This window comes from Daldinia decipiens (genome assembly GCF_022478715.1).
Source record: "Daldinia decipiens strain CBS 113046 unplaced genomic scaffold F4813scaffold_2, whole genome shotgun sequence".
Lineage (NCBI taxonomy): Eukaryota > Fungi > Ascomycota > Sordariomycetes > Xylariales > Hypoxylaceae > Daldinia > Daldinia decipiens.
Genome location: NW_026054545.1, coordinates 501,422 through 519,772, shown reverse-complemented (window position 1 = coordinate 519,772; position 18,351 = coordinate 501,422). Strand labels below are relative to the sequence as shown.

General features: G+C 47.3%; 6 protein-coding genes across 6 annotated transcripts; 3 read left to right on the top strand and 3 right to left on the bottom strand.

Moving 5' to 3' along the window:
• The first annotated feature begins 671 nt into the window (after positions 1-671).
• F4813DRAFT_343535 (uncharacterized protein) lies at positions 672-4,046 on the top strand. Its single transcript, XM_049241549.1, has one exon. The coding sequence runs from the start codon at positions 1,226-1,228 to the stop codon at positions 3,470-3,472; it is 2,247 nt and encodes a 748-aa protein (XP_049104093.1). The 5' UTR covers positions 672-1,225; the 3' UTR covers positions 3,473-4,046.
• A 1,126-nt stretch (positions 4,047-5,172) lies between these two features.
• Positions 5,173-6,842, top strand: F4813DRAFT_98872 (actin patches distal protein). The gene is made up of 2 exons (XM_049249112.1): positions 5,173-5,620; positions 5,690-6,842. The coding sequence occupies exons 1-2, from the start codon at positions 5,306-5,308 to the stop codon at positions 6,425-6,427; spliced, it is 1,053 nt and encodes a 350-aa protein (XP_049104092.1). The 5' UTR covers positions 5,173-5,305; the 3' UTR covers positions 6,428-6,842.
• A 1,946-nt stretch (positions 6,843-8,788) lies between these two features.
• On the top strand, positions 8,789-10,878 carry F4813DRAFT_343531 (trypsin-like cysteine/serine peptidase domain-containing protein). The gene is made up of 3 exons (XM_049241548.1): positions 8,789-9,614; positions 9,678-10,187; positions 10,296-10,878. Exons 1-3 carry the CDS (start codon positions 9,317-9,319, stop codon positions 10,553-10,555), a joined length of 1,068 nt encoding a protein of 355 aa, XP_049104091.1. The 5' UTR covers positions 8,789-9,316; the 3' UTR covers positions 10,556-10,878.
• A 34-nt stretch (positions 10,879-10,912) lies between these two features.
• On the bottom strand, positions 10,913-12,690 carry F4813DRAFT_98710 (glycosyl hydrolase). The gene is made up of 4 exons (XM_049249110.1): positions 12,160-12,690; positions 11,692-12,016; positions 11,437-11,620; positions 10,913-11,328 (listed from the first exon to the last, which is right to left on the bottom strand). Exons 1-4 carry the CDS (start codon positions 12,226-12,228, stop codon positions 11,019-11,021), a joined length of 888 nt encoding a protein of 295 aa, XP_049104090.1. The 5' UTR covers positions 12,229-12,690; the 3' UTR covers positions 10,913-11,018.
• A 965-nt stretch (positions 12,691-13,655) lies between these two features.
• F4813DRAFT_384838 (natural resistance-associated macrophage protein) lies at positions 13,656-15,754 on the bottom strand (the record flags this gene model as incomplete). The annotated part of the gene is made up of 4 exons (XM_049246162.1): positions 13,656-14,537; positions 14,678-14,986; positions 15,039-15,277; positions 15,358-15,754. 4 exons carry the CDS (start codon positions 15,752-15,754, stop codon positions 13,656-13,658), a joined length of 1,827 nt encoding a protein of 608 aa, XP_049104089.1.
• A 994-nt stretch (positions 15,755-16,748) lies between these two features.
• Positions 16,749-18,351, bottom strand: F4813DRAFT_98707 (phospholipid methyltransferase). Its single transcript, XM_049249109.1, has 4 exons — positions 17,897-18,351; positions 17,800-17,839; positions 17,690-17,706; positions 16,749-17,624 (listed from the first exon to the last, which is right to left on the bottom strand). The coding sequence occupies exons 1-4, from the start codon at positions 17,955-17,957 to the stop codon at positions 17,107-17,109; spliced, it is 636 nt and encodes a 211-aa protein (XP_049104088.1). The 5' UTR covers positions 17,958-18,351; the 3' UTR covers positions 16,749-17,106.

Here is an 18,351-nt window from a genome sequence, read left to right as displayed (position 1 = left end):
ACCTAGGTACATACCTATACAGGATATGTGAAGCCGTTTTTAATATGCAGCCATTGTGGCATATGACTTGCATTCGTATCTGCCAGCATCCGCCAGCATCCGCCGGCATCCGTGATTGCACCTCGCCGTGCATAATTTTTAAAGATAGTATGGGCCTACATCTTAGTATGTAGCAAGCTGCAATGACCTAGGTACTTACTAAGATGATTAGAGCTATTTCATAATATCTACCTAAGTAGCATCTCGCATACTCGGTACCTAAGGACGTAATGAATCCGGTCTGTTGGGAATTTCGAATGGACTTTGATCCAATAGTAAGCAGATATCTAAGTCAGATATCTATGTATGCAAGTCAAGATAGGCGCAGATATGTTAAGAATTGGCTTGTCGAGAATTATGTACGAAACAGGTGATACCTTGGATGGTTTGTACACGGATACATGGGGTTCAACGCGGCACTCCACTTAATTTTTGGTACCGTTCACAAGCTGGAAACCTCGGATGAATGGCTACTAAACGTACCTACCCCTCGGCCCCTCCTCCACCTGGGCAGATGTGGCGCCGAAAGTCTGACATTTTGCCAAGGTTCCAGTCGCTTCCAGTATGTGCCTAGGTAGCGTGCAGGCAGGTGGCAGGGTACCACGAGCTGTGGCTTGCAGTTTCATGCACAAGTTGTCTGGGTTTCGGCCTGTGATTGATGAGTTTTTTTTTCCTCTTCTTTTTATTAACCTGCTTGCGCAAGATCTATATTGCGTTTTCTTATTACTCCATCATTCATCATCAAGGATGACGCTCTTGATTGTTGGGGCGTGCTAGAGCCATCGATAGCTACATTCTCTCTCTCTCTTTTTTTTTTTCCTTCTTTTTCCTTTTTTCTTCTTCTTGTCTAGCTGTCCGGGGCTAGGATTTTTACATACTAATAGCTTAAGCCCGGACTTCCAATCTGGCTTTAATACCTAATCCATTCATTTCCATACCACGTCAACCCAGGTTTTGGCAACGTGACCGTTTCCACCGAGCCCACTCGAGTCCGCGTGCAACTCCCCGAAACAATACTTACAGTCGTTACGTGCTTGAACGAGCCGAATGATCCGCCATTTCTGTCTTCGCCACCAACTTCAACAATTGGTATATATGTGTTAGGCACCATCGTGATAACATCTGTCAAATTTACTTCTACCTACCAGGTAGCTTATCCGCCAACCTTTCATTGCTTTTCGCGACCATGGCCGACGGCAAGCCCGTCGAAGAGGCACGGCCCTCCGCCGTTGCAAAGCCCAAATCTACTAAAGAGAAAGAATTATACCCCATGTCCGACTGGAAATACGACGCCTTCTTGCATACATTTTCCGTTCTCGTAGACCTATTCTTCCGCGAAGTCCATCCGAGAGGCGCATGGAGAGTACCAAGGACCGGGCCTATTCTCTTCGTCGCCGCGCCGCATGCGAACCAATTCGTCGACGGCTTAGTCCTCCAACGGACGCTAAAAATGGAAGCCCAGCGGCGCGTAGGCCTACTCATCGCTGAGAAATCTGTGCACGGCTTCATCGGATGGGGTTCCCGCCAGACTGGCTCCGTCCCTGTCGGTCGAGCGCAGGATAAAGCGAAACCCGCTTCAGGTGTCATCTATCTTCCCGATCCCATCAATGATCCAACCTTGGTCCGAGGCGTGGGCACGGACTTCGAAAAAGAAGCCGAGGTTGGCGGCATGCTGTTTTTGCCCTCTGTGAAGGGCCAGTCGGGTAGCTCGATCGACATATCCAAGATCATCGGACCTGAGGAAATTCGAATTAAGCGGCCGTTCAAGGGAAAGGTTCCCCTGCAGCAACTAACCGGTCGAGACGATATCGACGAGAAGGGAAATCTTACTAATAAGGAATTGATGGGCCCGAAAGATGGCTTTGAGGGTACCAAGTTCAAGCTGGCTCCCCATATCGATCAAACTGAGGTTTACAAGGCGGTTTTCACTCGTCTAAGATCGGGCGGCTGTATTGGAATTTTCCCTGAAGGAGGCAGCCATGACAGGACGGAATTGCTACCTCTAAAGGCTGGTGTCGCCATTATGGCGTTGGGCACTTTGGCTGAAGATCCCGACTGTGGACTGCAAATTGTTCCTGTTGGGATGAACTACTTCCATGCCCACAAGTTCCGGTCACGGGCTGTGGTTGAATTTGGAGCCCCCTTCCAAATTCCGAGAGACCTGGTTGAGAAATACAAGAACAACGAGAGGAGAGATGCGATTGGCCAGACGCTTGATATGGTACACCAAGCTTTGAGCGCCGTTACGGTATCGGCTCCGGATTACGATACCTTGATGTGCATCCAAGCAGCCAGGCGACTATACAATACTGGGAAGAAGCTACCTCTGCCCATGGTGGTGGAACTGAACAGGAGATTAGCCGTCGGCTTCTCTAAATACAAGGATGACCCACGCATTATCGATCTGATGAACAACGTCAAGGATTACAACAAGCAGCTCCGCTACCTCAACATCAAGGACCACCAAGTGGCCTATGCTAAGATGACTCTCCCGATAGTTATTGTCACTCTTCTATATCGGATTATCAAGCTCCTAGTTCTTTCCATCGGTGTGATCCCCGGCCTTGTTCTTTTCGCGCCCGTCTTTGCCGCAGCTAAAATCATTAGCATTAAAAAGGCCAAAGAAGCGCTAGCGGCTTCGTCAGTTAAGGTTCAAGGCAAGGATGTCATGGCCACATGGAAACTCCTTGTGGCCATGGCTTTTGCGCCCGTGCTCTACAACCTATATTCCATTTTGCTCTCATTTAAGGTGTACCAAGATCACCTATGGGGCTACGTACCGGAGTGGGTGCCGTTCTGGTTAGTATTCATTGCCGGCTGGATCGTCTTCCCGGCTATCACATTTGCCGCTTTGCGTTTTGGCGAAGTTGGTATGGACATATTCAAATCTCTCAGACCCCTCGTTCTGTGCATCAGCCCAACATCTGGCTACAGCATCCATAACATTAGAGAGCGGAGAGCGGAGCTATCCGAAAAAGTAGTCAAGGTCATCAACGACCTTGGCCCCGACATGTACGAAGACTTCGAACAGACGCGTCTGGTCACAGACCCGCGCGCGAACGGAGCGATCTCGCTCAAGGAAGCCAGCGTTCCGGATAAGACGGAGCCGACGCCGCCGGACTCTCCGCACCTTTCGAGGAAGAATACCACAAGATCGAGCCAGGCCATCCCAAGAAACGAGTCCTTCAGCAATATCGGCGCTATCGGTATGTTCGCGACGCGCCCGCCATCGCGGTCTAGAAGCCGCAGCAGCAGCAGCGGAGGCGGCTTCGGGTCCGGCGGGTTCCCGGTGTCGGGGTTCACGGCGCTGGATACTAACGAAGGGTTCAACGAGGCGAGCAATAAGATCAGGGCGGCAATGAAGCAGAGGGGGCAGCTGAGGCGGAGGAAGAGTGGGTTTTCGTCGGATGGGGAGGGGAGCGAGGGGACTTGAGGGAGACTTGGGATTTTTTTTTCTCCATAGTTCACAGGGTTTGATTCTTGGTTGTGTACCTAAGATAATTTGACTTGGACTGGACTAAAAATGAAAGGTCTAGACGGATAAGTCTGGGTTAGAAAGGAAAGGAGGAAGGAGTTGAGCACTGTAATGTGGTAGGTTTTTCATTTTTGAACTACTAAGAATTGTTGTGTGCGAGAAAGAGAAACAGGAGTAATGTATACCCGAAAGTACAGTACGTTGTTGGGCAGGTAGACTGTCGTTGTCGTCTATGCGGCTGCTACTCGATCACGAGAAGGATAGGAGGAAGAGGATGGATGTAATGACAATGCGATCTCAACTTTGAGTGTGTTTATATGCGTGATGCTTGGCTGCGAGTTGCATACATACGAGGAGGTATGAGTTATAGTTGAAAGCACTAGTTACGAGGTTGTGGTAATGTTCAGGCTTGGGGGCTCGACATTTATATACCTACAGACTATTATATGTATACGAATATAAAAGCTAAAAGTTTGTCCTGAAGTCCGACTTGGCTACAGAGGAATTCCCTGACCAATCGAGGGAGTCCTTGGCAGGGGACGGAGCCAGTTAGAGCCCTGGGGTCGATCTGATATCTTATTGGAAGTGATCATCCCTTTTCGTTGTGGATGGTGGATGGTGGATGGGGGATGGGGGATGGGGGATGGGTGGGCGCTAGGTACTTGGCACTGTACAGTATTACAGCCTTACCAGTATTCAGGGCGGATTTAAGAGGAGTTAGTGTGAGTGTAATATAGCAAGCAGTATGCCATGCCGGTGAGATGCCTGGCAGTTATGATTCTTTTTCTTCTTTTTATTGCAGTCTTGGACTTAACGCCTAACGACGTGACAGGCCTATGTATGTCGGAATCCATACAGTATAGTATATGTACATTCCGTAAGTTATACCTACCTTAGGTACCTAACCTAGGTAGTTATGGCGGTGATGGCTGGAGCTGACCAACACGCTGCAGCTCGGATGCCGAATACTTACTCCGAAGGACGTGCCCTCTTTTGTCCGAGTTGAACATCCCCGACCGAGGCAGGTATAATAGGGAGCCCCGACAGGGTCTCGAATAGAAATCTTTTTATTTCGAGTTTGTCATCCCCAAAGTCCTGCCCACCTTTTCCCTCTCCTTGTTTTTCGATTTTTTAATAATTTTTTTAATTTACCTCCTACGTCTAGAAGAGGCGAGCTCAAGGAAGGTTAGATCTCGCTTGTTTGATCTCGGAGATAAATTGCGCTCGGATTTGATTGTCATCGTGCCAGCCGGCCAGCGCGACAAATACCTACATACACAGACGGACGACCTGTATTCACCTGGTGTTTGTGAGAGCAGTGTTGTGAGAGGGGAGGGAACTTGTTGCATGGTGACTAGGAGAATTCTAGTCACAACAGGGTTAGTTTAGGTACCTTAGGTACTTATATGTAAGTGTTGCGGCTTCTCTACTTTGTCTTACGGCACAAGCAACCGAGTACATACCGTACCTACCCTACCCCCTTGCTTTCTCCTTTTTAGGGACAAACCCCAAACCCCAAACCCCAAACACCATTACCCCCTTCCCCCCACTCAGCTTGCAGCACTAACCCAATCTCCGAATCAGATAAGCTATATTGGCATCTTACCTAGGTACATAGCACCCCTGCCCCACCATAGCTTCCGTCTCTTCTTAGACTTAGGTATTCTCCGTCGCGAACCTTGCATCTTTTGTTTTTCTTCCCCCTCCGCAGTCAACTGCCGATCCAACTACCCAACTCAAGGGGGGAAGAACTTTCGGGGAGAAGGAGAAGAGGAAGAAAAGAAGAAGAAGATGGCGGCAGGTCTGCTCTCGCTAATCGGAGGAGCCCGGCGGGCACTGGCCGGCAGCGCGCGGGCGTCGGAGCTGTTCCCGCAGACGCAGCCGGACGTCGACGGCGAGGCGTGCAAGCACGACTGCGACAGCTGCACTGTCAAGTACCCGCGGCACTTCAAGGTCGAGGAGTCGCACCCGCTGTACGGCAATATCAAGCCCTGGAGCACGCACGTCATCGTCGCGACTAGCAAGTCGGATTGGAAGAGGGATGTCGAGGATGAGAAGGGCAGTGTTATGGAGGCGTTTGGTCATGCTAGTAAGCCTGGTAATGGGGTAGGTTTTTTTTTCTTTCGTCATTTTACTGGGATTGGTGATATAGGGAATATGCTAATATAATCGCAGCGCCTGATGCTCTCTGCCTCTAACATGCCCACGTCGACGCACCAGGCCGACTACTCGCAACCAACATCCATCTTGGTTCTTCCCGCTTTCACCATCATCGACAATGTGACGCCCCCCGCCGTGCCTTCTCTCGTCAACAAGTACATCTCACGCGCGCCCACAACCACAGACCCTCTGGACCCGCTATCCCTCCCCAAAACCATCCCGTCGTCCCGCTCCGCCGTCGGCGACATGCACGCGCGCCCGTGCCCCCACCGCGCCGTCGTTCTCCTATGCTCGCACCGCACGCGCGACGCCCGTTGCGGTCAGAGCGCCCCGCTCATCAAGAAGGAGCTTGAGCGGCACTTGCGCCCGCTAGGCCTGGAGCGCGATCTCGACGACGAGAGGCCGGGTGGTGTGGGTATTTATTTCGTGAACCACGTCGGCGGCCACAAGTACTCAGCCAATGTCCTTATTTACCGCCGCCCAGACGCCTTCGGCCTCGATAAGGTAGATCGAGGAAAACTGCCCCCGGGCCAGGAGCCGCAGGTCAAGGTGGTGAAGCCGGTGCCTGCGGAGGATGGAGAGGAAGCTGGGGAGCCGGATGTAGGAGCTGGCCAGTGTATCTGGCTTGCGCGGGTGCGTCCTGAGGACTGCGAGAACTTGGTCCGGTATACGATTCTGCAGGGTAAGGTGGTCAAGCCGGACAAGCAACTGCGGGGTGGATTTGATCGGAGTACGGGGATGATAAGCTGGTAGATTCTTAGGGAACAGGTATCGGCATCCTAGACAGAACGTGAATTCGGCGCGGTTTCTAGAGCAGAAATGCGGGGGTTGCATACCCACCATCCAGCATCGCTATGAAGTATAGATAGATACTAGTTATGACTTATGTGGTGGGCCGGCGCGGCGGTTTCTTTTACATGTGTACCTTACACGCGGATCTTAGAGGGTCGGTGGAGTAATGGTCACGGTGATGATAATGGACGTAATAATGCGAGTTTATAGAGACGATAAAGCTGATGTTTCTGGTGTTGCTTTTTTACGTTGTGGTCTTATATATAAGATACTTTAATAATGAATAGACGGAATGAGATGAGATGAGATGAGATAGGAGACAATGGCCGGATGGGACAGACAAATCAGCTCAATAGAATGACTATCATATACCATCTACATTATTGTCTTCACATCAATTATTACCATCTGTGTTTAATATAATATTTAACATGCATATGGTAGACTTGAAGTTTATTAAATGGGCTTCTGATACCCGGCGTTTGGGTTTTGCGGTCTATAAATATTATCCACCTTGTAAGATTCCCTTCGCTCCGCTCACCTTTCTAAGATACCTATCGTTCCCGGCTTAATTATTGTGTTAGCCTCTTAGGTTTCTCGGCCAAGCACCTCTCCGACTCTACTGACTTACCGGGGTTGGTTTAATAGCTGTGTATCCGCAGTTGCAAGAAAGTTTACCATTACTCCCAAGCTGGGAGGAAGTTCCGCCAAGGGCATAAGGACGAAGACACGGCTTTGAGGTTGCTATTTGGCGAATAATATCTACTGCTGTTGAATATCAGTACTTACACGTACACATACCCCTTGGTAGTTGTTGTCTTCTTTAGGGTCACGCATATATACCTCAGAGGAAAGAAGCAGCGTTTAATCGTGATTTTATATGGTTTTACTATTAAGCCTATGATTCAACTCTATTTCTCACCCGGCCGCACGTGCTGGATGAGTTGTGCTAGATACAGGAACTAGAACATGTACTTCAATAGGTCCTGGAAAACTTTAGAGGGCGCAGCTCATCCCAAAGTTATCCTTGACCATCAACCCAAAGTCTAACCCAATCAGGCATATGTGGATCATTTTACACCATAATAGTACTAGCGCACCCAAAACTCAACTACCATTTCATTAATTTTTATCTTTTATTTAAAATAAAATAAAAATTAATAAATAATCGATTAATAATTAATTATTAATTAATTACATTAAATTTATTTTTATTTTATTTTATTTTATTTTAAATAAAAGATAAAAATTAGGTAAGCGCACACTTAATCAATTTGTTGGGATAACGGTCATGTGACCTCGTCACATGACCAGGGTTATGCCCACACACACCGCCCACGCACAGCCCACGCATCTGTACAATAGATATCTTTCCCCACTCGGGGGAACCCCTCCTCTCTTACCTTAGAACAACCAATTAGAACACAATCGTTATTTGCATTCCTTTCATATTATTACGTAATACACAGTCAATCCAACACAATTCTTAATCGATTAGGAATTGATTAAATAAAATGCGCTATAATACAAGGAATTTAGTGGTTATAATGCGCTGTACTTATAAGGCATTTAACCTTATTCTAGCGATTAAAAACGCTAAAAACTCACTTTAAAGTCGTATAAAGCTCACTTTAAAGCAGACCCCATCAAATACAACCAATTAGAATGTTGGATCCAAGGTCCCAGCTTTTGCCAAATCGGGTTAAACTTTGGGCTGACTTTTAAGGGTGACTTTAAGGTAAGGTGTTGTCACACAACTAATACGTACTAAATAGGCGTTATATGAGGTTTAATTCATCATATTTCTGATGATTTGATTGATTGAGGTAAAATCGTGGGAACGCATGTTACACCGCTATTTTACATGGGACTTGGGATTTTCAGGTCACCTGACATGGCTCACTAATTTAACAGGTGTAAACTTCATTTTCAATGCTTAAATGCCCGAGTTTACAAGGGATATTGTTTTGCTAACCTCGATTTCTTCTTTGGGAATCCCTTTTTAGAAAATTTCAACTCGAAAAAGGAAGTTTGTCTATGCGCATTTTAAGCGGTTTTATTAAATATATCATTAGAAAAGTTAAGAATAAACAAGGTTTTTACGTGTTTTTTTAAGTTTTCACTTTTATTTTATTTTTAAAATACGTATTTTTAAGCCTAGGTTTGAATTTCACACATTTCTCCCTTTTATATATATATATATATATTTTAAAAAAAGTCGATTTAAAGTTAATATTTAAGTTTAAGGTTTCCAGCCGCTACTACCGGGGAAAGACACTCGGCGCGCAGCGTGCCGAGTGTTTTTCCCCGGTAGTAGCGGTACGTAATTAACTTAAAATATGATCTTTATAAATTTGGGCTATTGTAGTACACTGCAGGGGTGCCCTCATGTTTGCATATATGCGAATAAGCTACCGATTTGCACGTCTTCCAAAGAGATTCTGTGGCTCGTTTTTATTGGTCTTTTGTTTAATACCGAATCGAAATCTTACCGTCTCCTCGTTCCCCCCCCTGATTATTAGTATCGAGATGGTCTTTATAAAGGTCCCTAAAAAGTCGTTTTAACCATAATTACAGCCTTGACTCTTTCTTCTTGACAATGCATTAGAAATATCCTATTCAAGTTATATTGAAGAGACCTAGTTTTAATTTTCAGGGGCACTCAGTTATTACCATTTAAGATAACCTTGCGAACTGCGCCACCCACTCATTTGGTCTCAAGTCTTACTACCTATTATATCAAGCTTTCTACTGCCTCCGTTACTAGGGCTCAGCTTTATCGTTTCCTCATTCTACCCTAGCTTATCAACATATTAGTTAAACCCCCTATCGTCGTAGCTATTTTTATCGATGATAGGCTCCGAGTTGACGCATATGGCCCTAAGATTCATGCACCATCTTGGCGCCTTTACGAATAAGGACGAACAAGCCATAGGTCCTTTAGTCGGAAATGGCACCTCTAATGCAGAAGTTGACGACCGTGGCGAAATAGCGGACCGCATCGAGTGCCTTCCAGTTCAGAGTGATGAACATGGTCCCCGAGCTGTTGTTTTCAAGTATTTACACAACTTTGACGAAGCGTCTCTGGGCATGAACCTTAGAAAGGTCAGTCCGGATGCTGATGTTCAGAATGGAGGTCCTTTTAGCGGTACGTATTTTAAACTGGTTTAAACTGGGATTTCACCTCCTTTTCATTACTGATGTCGTTAAGGGATCGTGAGAGTGGTTGCGGTATTTCAAATACCCACAGGTGAATGGTGGCAGACCACCGGATCTGGAGTTATCATTGACGATCATCATGTTATGACCGTTGGCCACAACATCTGGTCCTCCCAAGGTGGTCTTGCCTTGTCTATTAGTATCCATCGAGATGGGCGCGCGGACCATAACGACTCAGACAAGCGCTGCGTGGAAGCCGGGGCTGTCCATTACCGGTGGGCTCAAGCATGTGCGAAGGCAAATGGACCTGAATACGACAGAACATATTGGATAAACGACTTTGCTATTCTTCGTGTTTCGAAGCCCTTCCCTAAAGGAACCCAGCCGATGGAATACCGGAAGACACCGACAAAGACCACCAGCGCCAAAATTTACGGCTTTCCTACTGATATGCCTAAAGACACGAAAGGGAAGTGGCTGGCTTATCTTTGCTACAGTCAAGGTAGAGTCACGTACGTACCTACTAGTAGTCTGCTCGACCATGATGGGGACACAGAACCTGGTATGTACAATTAGTACGTTTATGGAAGATACTAATATGTTTAATTGAGTTTTATGACCTCTTATTCATCTGAAGTTTTGGTGGTTTACTAACGGCTTCAACTTGTAGGTAGCTCTGGCGGCCCTGTCGTTGATTCTTCCGGAAGGGTGATTGCTTTGCATCGAGGATGCGACTGGGTGGTGGTCCCATATCATCATCCTCTAATTAACAAAGCAGTCGCCCTCCTTACCAAGGGAAACGACCCTGAGAAGTTCATCCAGGCGATCAATTTTCCAGCTGGAAAAGGGCCGACGAAAGGACAAGAAGTAAGAAAGGGCAATGTGTTCAGGGTTGGAGACTGCGTCGCAACTTATTATGATTGGAATTGAACCGGAGAGCCAAGATGACGGCGGAGTATGGTTTGTTAAAATAGGGACAGCGGCTATGAATGAGACGACGAACTTAACGATACAGGACGAACAGGTGTTTAAGGATCGGTTAGAACTTGAAAAGGTCAGGCGGATATGGGTATATCTAGGACACATGTATTTAGCGATTTATCATGCAATTAGATCTACATAGGTACTCTAGAAAAAGGGGATTAGCCCCTAATAAGTAAGTGAAAGCTTATACAATGTTGCTCGCGATGTATATAAGTTTGCAAGACTGACGATTTGGAGGACAAGCTAATTGTATGTCAGACTAACGATCCCCAACCTTTGCTTTTACGAAACGCCGAATTTATGGTAAATATATTGTGATTTATATGTGGATTAGCTAGACCCGCTGGTATATACAGGATATCACAGGTGGTTATATACAGACCCGAAATTTATATATACGACGAAACTCTCACCTCTCCTTAACCCTGGTAATTAAGCACCTTAATACCCTCGCTATAATCACCCTCAGGAAACTTGATCTTGCCGATGTACATGCGGCGCTTGGTATCCTTGGGGTTACCCGGCTTGTCCCGGCCGTGGAACGCGATCGTCTTCCCGTCCGAAGCGATGTCCATGTGGCCCGGGCCGTAGATCGGCTGGTTGGGGCCGGAGCGGGCGAGCGTCTTCCGGTGTACGAAGTCTCCGTCGGGTTTGGTGGCCCACGCGTACTGGATGTCGTAGCTGTCGCTGCTGTAGCAGTGCGTGCTGAAGAAGAGGACCTGTTTATCATACCAGATCAGAAGGTGAACCCACAGGTAATATATAAGCAATGCGGACAGGGGGGAGATGGTGTTTTGTTCAGTTGAAAAAAGGGGGAGGACACTCACATAAGACCCCGGCTTACGCTTATACATAGCCGGTACTTGCCGTCGTCGAACTGCACCGGGTCGATGATCCCGCCGCCCGCGTCGTCGCAGATTAGGGGTTGCGAAGTCACTCTGAACGGGCCCTGCGCGTGGTCCGCCGTTGCGACGCCTGCGCAGCGACGGCCGCCGTTTCGTTGGCCGGAGACTGGCGTTCATCATTAGTTTCTAGACCCCCCCCCCCTTATATATGAAGGGGTATAGTATAGAGCTACTTACAGTACATGACGTACTTCCCATTGTCGTTCTTGAACACGCTCGGGGCCCAGATACCCTTGTTCTTGGGGTCGATCCAAGACCCGACGTCGGGCATGGCGTCCATCGTGGTCCAGGTCCACTTGTTGCCGTCGTTGGAGACGGCCATCGGTATGTGTCCGTTGTTATCGCTTGATGTCGCGTACGCCCACCATATATTGCCGTCGATGAGTAGCGTCGGGTCCGGGAAGCTGATGTCAATGACTGGGCCGTTCCACGGACCCTTACCACGGGAGACGAGGTCGTTGGTTTCGAATTCGGAGAGCGTTATGTTTTCGAGTTCGATGGACTAGGATGGGGTTAGTGGTGGAGCTTATGTAGACGATGTATGTGCCGGGGTATTTAAGGGATGGGTAGCTTGGAGGACGGTCATTACCCGTAAGAATAGGTAGATAATTGTCCAGTATAATACAACTAGGAAGCTTCACTTACACCAAAACCAGGCTGAGGAAGAGCCGCCACGAGGCCGGCGACCATGGCGTACAAAATGCTCTGCTTCATGATAGAATATCAAGCTTAATAACAAGCTAATCAACAACAGAATAATCCGTCTCCCGGGGGCAACCACAATTCTTAAATACCCCTAATCGAACACGACGAAGCGCCCCCATCTCATGTAGCGCTCCAGCACGCCAGCTAATCGAGCCAGCCAAGCCCAAGCAAACAACTCCCACTATCCACCTAATACCTACCGTGCTGCTATTCCCAGACACGCCGGGGACTCCTCTACATACTCGCATCACAATATTCGATTCCAAAGTTGTTGCCTAAAAACTGGCGCCTCTACCGCGGTATTTTGTTTCTGCTCCTCTCCCAGAAACACGCCGCCAGCTAGGAAAGCCCGGCTTACTATTCCTGTCCGAGCCGTCCTTCGCCAATGCTGCTAGGCCCCATCCCACGTTTTCGGGCAGGTAGTTTGGCTCGGCATCTTACTTTATTTACATACCTAGGCACATATACTACACATATACTACAAATGTATCCAACGTAGGGGGGGCATCGCGGCACCGCCCCATGCGAAGGATTGGCGTGTCCCCCTTCTCTTTAAGCTTGTATTGTTTATATATAAAATAAAACCTCGCTAGCCCTGATATATATACTGCTGTAAGCCGGCTGCAGTAGTAGTTATCTCACTCCGTCGACTCAAGGCGCTCCAGCTTCCGGATTGAATACGCGTATAACTTCATCCCCTCATTTGGAATCTTGAACTTCCGGTGGGTTTGCCTTACATTTGCTAATCAGGTGACTTATAGAATAGCCATTCTAGCGTTTTAAAAGAAGAGTTGTCTTCGTTTATGCCAATCGCGAATATAATTGATCATTTGCCTTGTTTGTAAGTATACTGGAGTCGGTATACTATGTAAAATACTATTCGGGTGTCGAGATTAAGTTTAATGTGTATGTGTGTGTGTGTGTGTGCATAACATGAAACATACGAGTCTAAAATTAGATTCGGACCGAGCCGGAAATGGAAGATGGATCGGAATAATCGGGAATCGGGAATCGGGAATCGGGAATCGGGAATCGGGAATCGGGAATCGGGAACAACTCAACTCAAACACTCTTCCGCTGAATAGGGAAATTACTTCTTTCATGACACGTGCAACTTTAATTCGATATCTCCGTCTGACTGCGTCAAGTCATACTTCTTAATAACTATACTTCTTAATATCTTCTAAAACACCATTTCAAAATCTAACTAAGTCGAAAGTAACAGATTACCGCAAACCCTCATGTCGAGAGCGGTAGCAGGATGTGCAAGTAACATGCAGAATATGCAAGTTATTGCCACAGAGATTCATACCGAGAACAGTACCAAGAGAGATTTGACCCCGAATTGATTCTTCAAATGCGCAAATCGTTGACCTTGACTGGAATTTGGCATTTCAGTCTACAGAATGGCATCGGGCTGATAGGATATTCGTTGGCTATGCGTCGCCGAGACCGAGCAACACAAGGTTCGCCACGTTCATGGACACCATTATAAGCCAGATGATGCCGGCGAGCACGGAGATATACCAAGGATTAGCCATCATGGCGGGGCTATCTCCATTTACAGGACCATTTGCAGGACCGAGCTCACCCTCGCTAGCGCTGATATTAAGGGTATTGCCGTTGATGATGAACGTGTCTTTTCCTTCAGTCTTGTATCTGGCATGTCCCGGCTGAGCTGTCATGTACTTGTTGAAACAAGTAAACCAGATAAGCGGCGCGGTGACGAACGGCAAGACGACGCTCAGCGCGACTTGACTTCCATTAAGAGCGGCATTGAGTTTCTCCCGCCCTGCGGCGCCGGCGATGATGATACTCGGCGTGATAGAGATGGATCGCGTGACGAGACGTCGAAGCCATGGCTTCATCTTCCAGTTCAACGCACCCTCGCATATCATTTGCCCAGAGATTGTGCACACGATACCCGCCGAAATACCAGAGAACAGTAGCGCGAGAGCAAAGATCGTTCCTGCACCCGGGCTGATACTTTGCACGAGTAGATCATGAATTCCGAAAATGTCAGCCTCCAGAGCATCAGGGTTTTGGTAAAGACTGGCTCCTGCCACGATAAGAATAGCGCTATTCACGAAGAGGGCGAACGTGAAGAGGGAAATGGACACTTCGGCATACGAGTATTTCAGCGAGTGTTTAATGGCTGAAAGACTAGGAACATAGTATGTTTTCTCTCCGATCTTATCATCCATGGTGCTGTCAGCAGCAGATGGTGGTCCGGGAGGAAGTAGACCACGCTTAGTATCATAGTCTTTGAGGCGACTCTGTACTATGCCAGAACCTAGATATAACGAGTGAGGCATTACCTATCGCATTGTTAGCAGCTGCACTTAAGGACACAATTGAGAAATTGGATGAGTAGATCAGAAGAATTTGCCATAGTGCCGTATAAGGTAGAGAGGGGGACATAGAGGCGTAACAAGGGATTATAAGAAGATATACATACAGTAGCACCTAGAATACCGCAGGCTTGGAACAAACCCGAAGATTGTGTTATAGAATCATTCGGTACGTAGCCTAGGAAGACTTCACCAACGGATGTATCCTCTATAAGCGAGAGCTGAATGCAGAAGCAGACAACAACGGCCAGGACGAGGAGCATCACAAAACATTCGAACATTCGAAGTCCTCTAATAGAATCATTGGGCTTATAGAAGAAGAGAATGACCATTACGTCTAAGATAGATAGAGCGCAACCAGCAACGAGGGGTAGCTTGGGTATGAGCAAGTTCAACCCAATGGCGGTACCAATAACCTGTTACTTGTTAGCCATCTCGTAATATACCCCTTAGTAGTATGCCACTCACTTCAGCGATGTCCGTTGCGATAATAGCAGCTTCGGCCAAGAAATACATGAAATAATTAAGCCATCTAGGTAAGAAAGCCCGGCAAGCTTCAGCCAGGTTGAGTCCCGTGACGGTTCCCAGCTTGATAGAGAGGCATTGCAAGAAGATGGCGAAAAGATTGCTCATCAGAATAATAAAAAGCAGACGAAATTGATTTTCAGCGCCTGCACTGATGTCGGTGGAATAGTTCCCAGGGTCGACTAGGGATTGGTCTAAGTCAGCAAATGGGTACCTATATGTAAGTGCATAGTCGAGGATGAACAACAAAATATCGACATACTATACGCTACAGCGACCAGGAAACCAGGTCCGACAAACTTGCCAAAGGTGACGACGGTTTGACACACGCGCTGCAGGAAAGACTGCTTCCGCGATGCGATCGATCCGCCGTCGTTGCCCTGGTTGGTTGCCCTGCCAGGTATCCGACCAATCGTACGAGGCGCAATGGTCAGATCAGGTGGGTTACCATCAGGGTCGTCCTCGACGGCAGGGGGCACGCGATCGGCCACGGGCTGTCCAGAGTCGTCCATACTCCTCGAGTTGTCGCCTCTGTGCTCTCTGGCATTTGCTATGCCGTTGAGGTCCTGGTTTGTGACGAGGTCGTTCGAGAAAGCGTTCGGGCTCTGGTTGAGCCCTTCGCCCTCGTACGGCTCGTCCGTCCGCGATGTCTGGTTCATGGTGGTCAAACCGAACCACTGCTCGCTAGGGCCCCCGTAAAAAAGGGGACCGCAAAGAACTTTCTCGCAAGCGCCTTGATATGTATCTTTCCCTTTTTTTTTCCTTTCTATTTTCTCCTTAGTCCATAACCACGTTTTTTATCAGTTCTTTTTATTTTGGCAAGAAAGGTTTCTTGTCGAAAGAACACAAAGAATTGAATATGAGGTATGTATCGTCTGTGAGTCTAGTAGGAGAGGATGATGATAATATGTGTAAATCTTTACTATGGGACGGGTGTTAACGGTATCGGAAGAAAGAAACCTAAAAAAGGATCCAAGTTAAGTACTTAGGTAATTATACAAACTGATTCGTTGACGATTCGTTGCTTCTATGTATTTGATCTGTTTGACTAAGAACGCACGGCAGGGGGTCGTTCTCCACTGAATGTTACCTATACCCCGGAATTTAGCGTAAGAGTTACATATGTATTGTACAGCAGTTGCAAACTAAGAAAAAGTATGGAAGCTGTGGGCTCATACTCACATCTTTTTGCCTTGTACTCATGTCTTGAGGTTAGTCACTTTTAATCCAAGCTCTGGCCCGGGATGGTGTATCATTGATATAAACTCATCACGATTTCTTCCGTATCACGGTCTGATCCCGGCACCCTTCAACCCGAGACCGTCCCGGTCCATATACATATGTGGTCCCTCTTCGGCAAATGTTGTAAAATGATACGGATTCAATATCTGATATAAGATTCACCCCTTTCTCCCGGAGTGACGACCGTTATGCTCAATCGGACCTTTGTTCCCCGGTTCGCCTTTATTTGAACTTCCTAGCATGTGCACATACATGTGTGGAGGCTGGAAGGGAAAATATGAGAGCCGGTTGGTTCTTGGCATTGAATCTCAATACTCGGATTGGAAGAAATTCATAGAAAAAAGGCTTTGTGGTTGAGTAAAATCATATATCACAAGTCATATTGTGGCATTAGCCAGTTGGAAGGCATATAGGACATGCAAGCAACTTCAACCTAATTATTACAGAGCTCTTCTAGATTGCTCTCGCCTAATACAGTCTCTTCGTAATTAATTAATTCTACTTCTGCTTAACCCATCTAGCTTGTGCTCCCTTCTCCAACGCCGTATCCGCCATGCAAACGCCTCTAGATGTGTTGCTGAATACGCCGTCGTGCCAATCTCCCATGCTCATAGTACGTACCTTAGCATAATAGGGACTAATAGGGACCATCCCGGTTCATATCCTGCCACCCGTTGGCCCACCTTGTAGCCGGTATCCGGTTTCGGGCGAGTCTCGGTAAATGTCGGTGCGGCTATGCATACTGAGTGCTTTTCGAGCCAGTCACGAATCATTGCGACTTCTTGCTGCCCGTCCCCACCGCAGCACGGTCTCTTTCCCTCTTCGCATATATCCCAGCCGTGAACGGGTTTTCGTATTTCAAAGCGATCTGGTAGACAACGAAAACCCAAGCCGTCAGTAGAATTCCAGCTGGCTTACCGTACAATAGCGCTGTGCCAAGGAAGCTGCACGTCGAGCCGTTATACATGGGTGCGTCTGTGATGTTGAAGGGGAAGCCCGTGATGATGTCATCCATCAATATTCCGAAGTAATCTCCTAAGAACGTGCCCGTAATACCTAACGCCCAGGTCGAGGATATAACCAGGACATTTCCGACAGCAAGCAGCCCGTATGCTAGATATTTCACCTCATCCAGCTCGAGTAAAGGGTAGGAGGGTTGATGGCGCAGGGCACGCTCGTATAAGAAGTCGCGCACCAGACCAAGGGAGAAGATCGTGAGAGCTAACCCATAGCAGGCAGCTTGCGAACGTCCGCCGAAAAGCTTGGTGAGTGTCTTGTTATGGTACTCTATTTAAACGTTAGTCATAGTAGGTGAAGTAAGGAGGCAAGTATTGAAACCGGGACGGACTGACCTCGTCGAGCTACGATGCTATAGTTCCTGTTAGCATATCCACCCTCTAGGTTAAAGCTCTACATACAGCTACGTGTCTAATGGGGTGGATGTTTCAAATCTGCGACTTACTTCCAGAATAGCGGGTTAAAAGCGATTGCAAAGGCAGAAACTACTCTTGTTAGCATAGTTATGTATCGTTTGCGACACTACTTTACTTTCAACATACGGTATAGGCTCTTCTGGTCCAGGTCGACTAGCTTGGTCACAGAGGGATCTAGGGGCGCCATAGCTGAAGCTCGTACCAGCTGCTGTTGATGTATAAAACAAAATAACAAAATAATATTTTATGATGTTAGAATAATATTATGAATTTATGATATCGTCTAAGTGGTGATGACGTTGGGGTTGGATAACTTTCAATACGTTTACGAAAGCAAGATGAACGTGGCCTGGGAAACTGGGTTTTGTGGTATTGGAATTATCGGAATTATTGGTGCCAAGTCTTTTTTTAAAGCTTTTTTTTCCCCTGGTCTTATAAAACAATGTACATATTTCATCCCGCTTTGCCCACAGCTTCGCCAGGTAAGACTACCTATGGTCAAACCCCGGAGCCCCTCTCGATAACTTAATCGATCCGATCGGAACGCACGTGCATCATTGGGCTTTGCGTTGTGGCCTTCC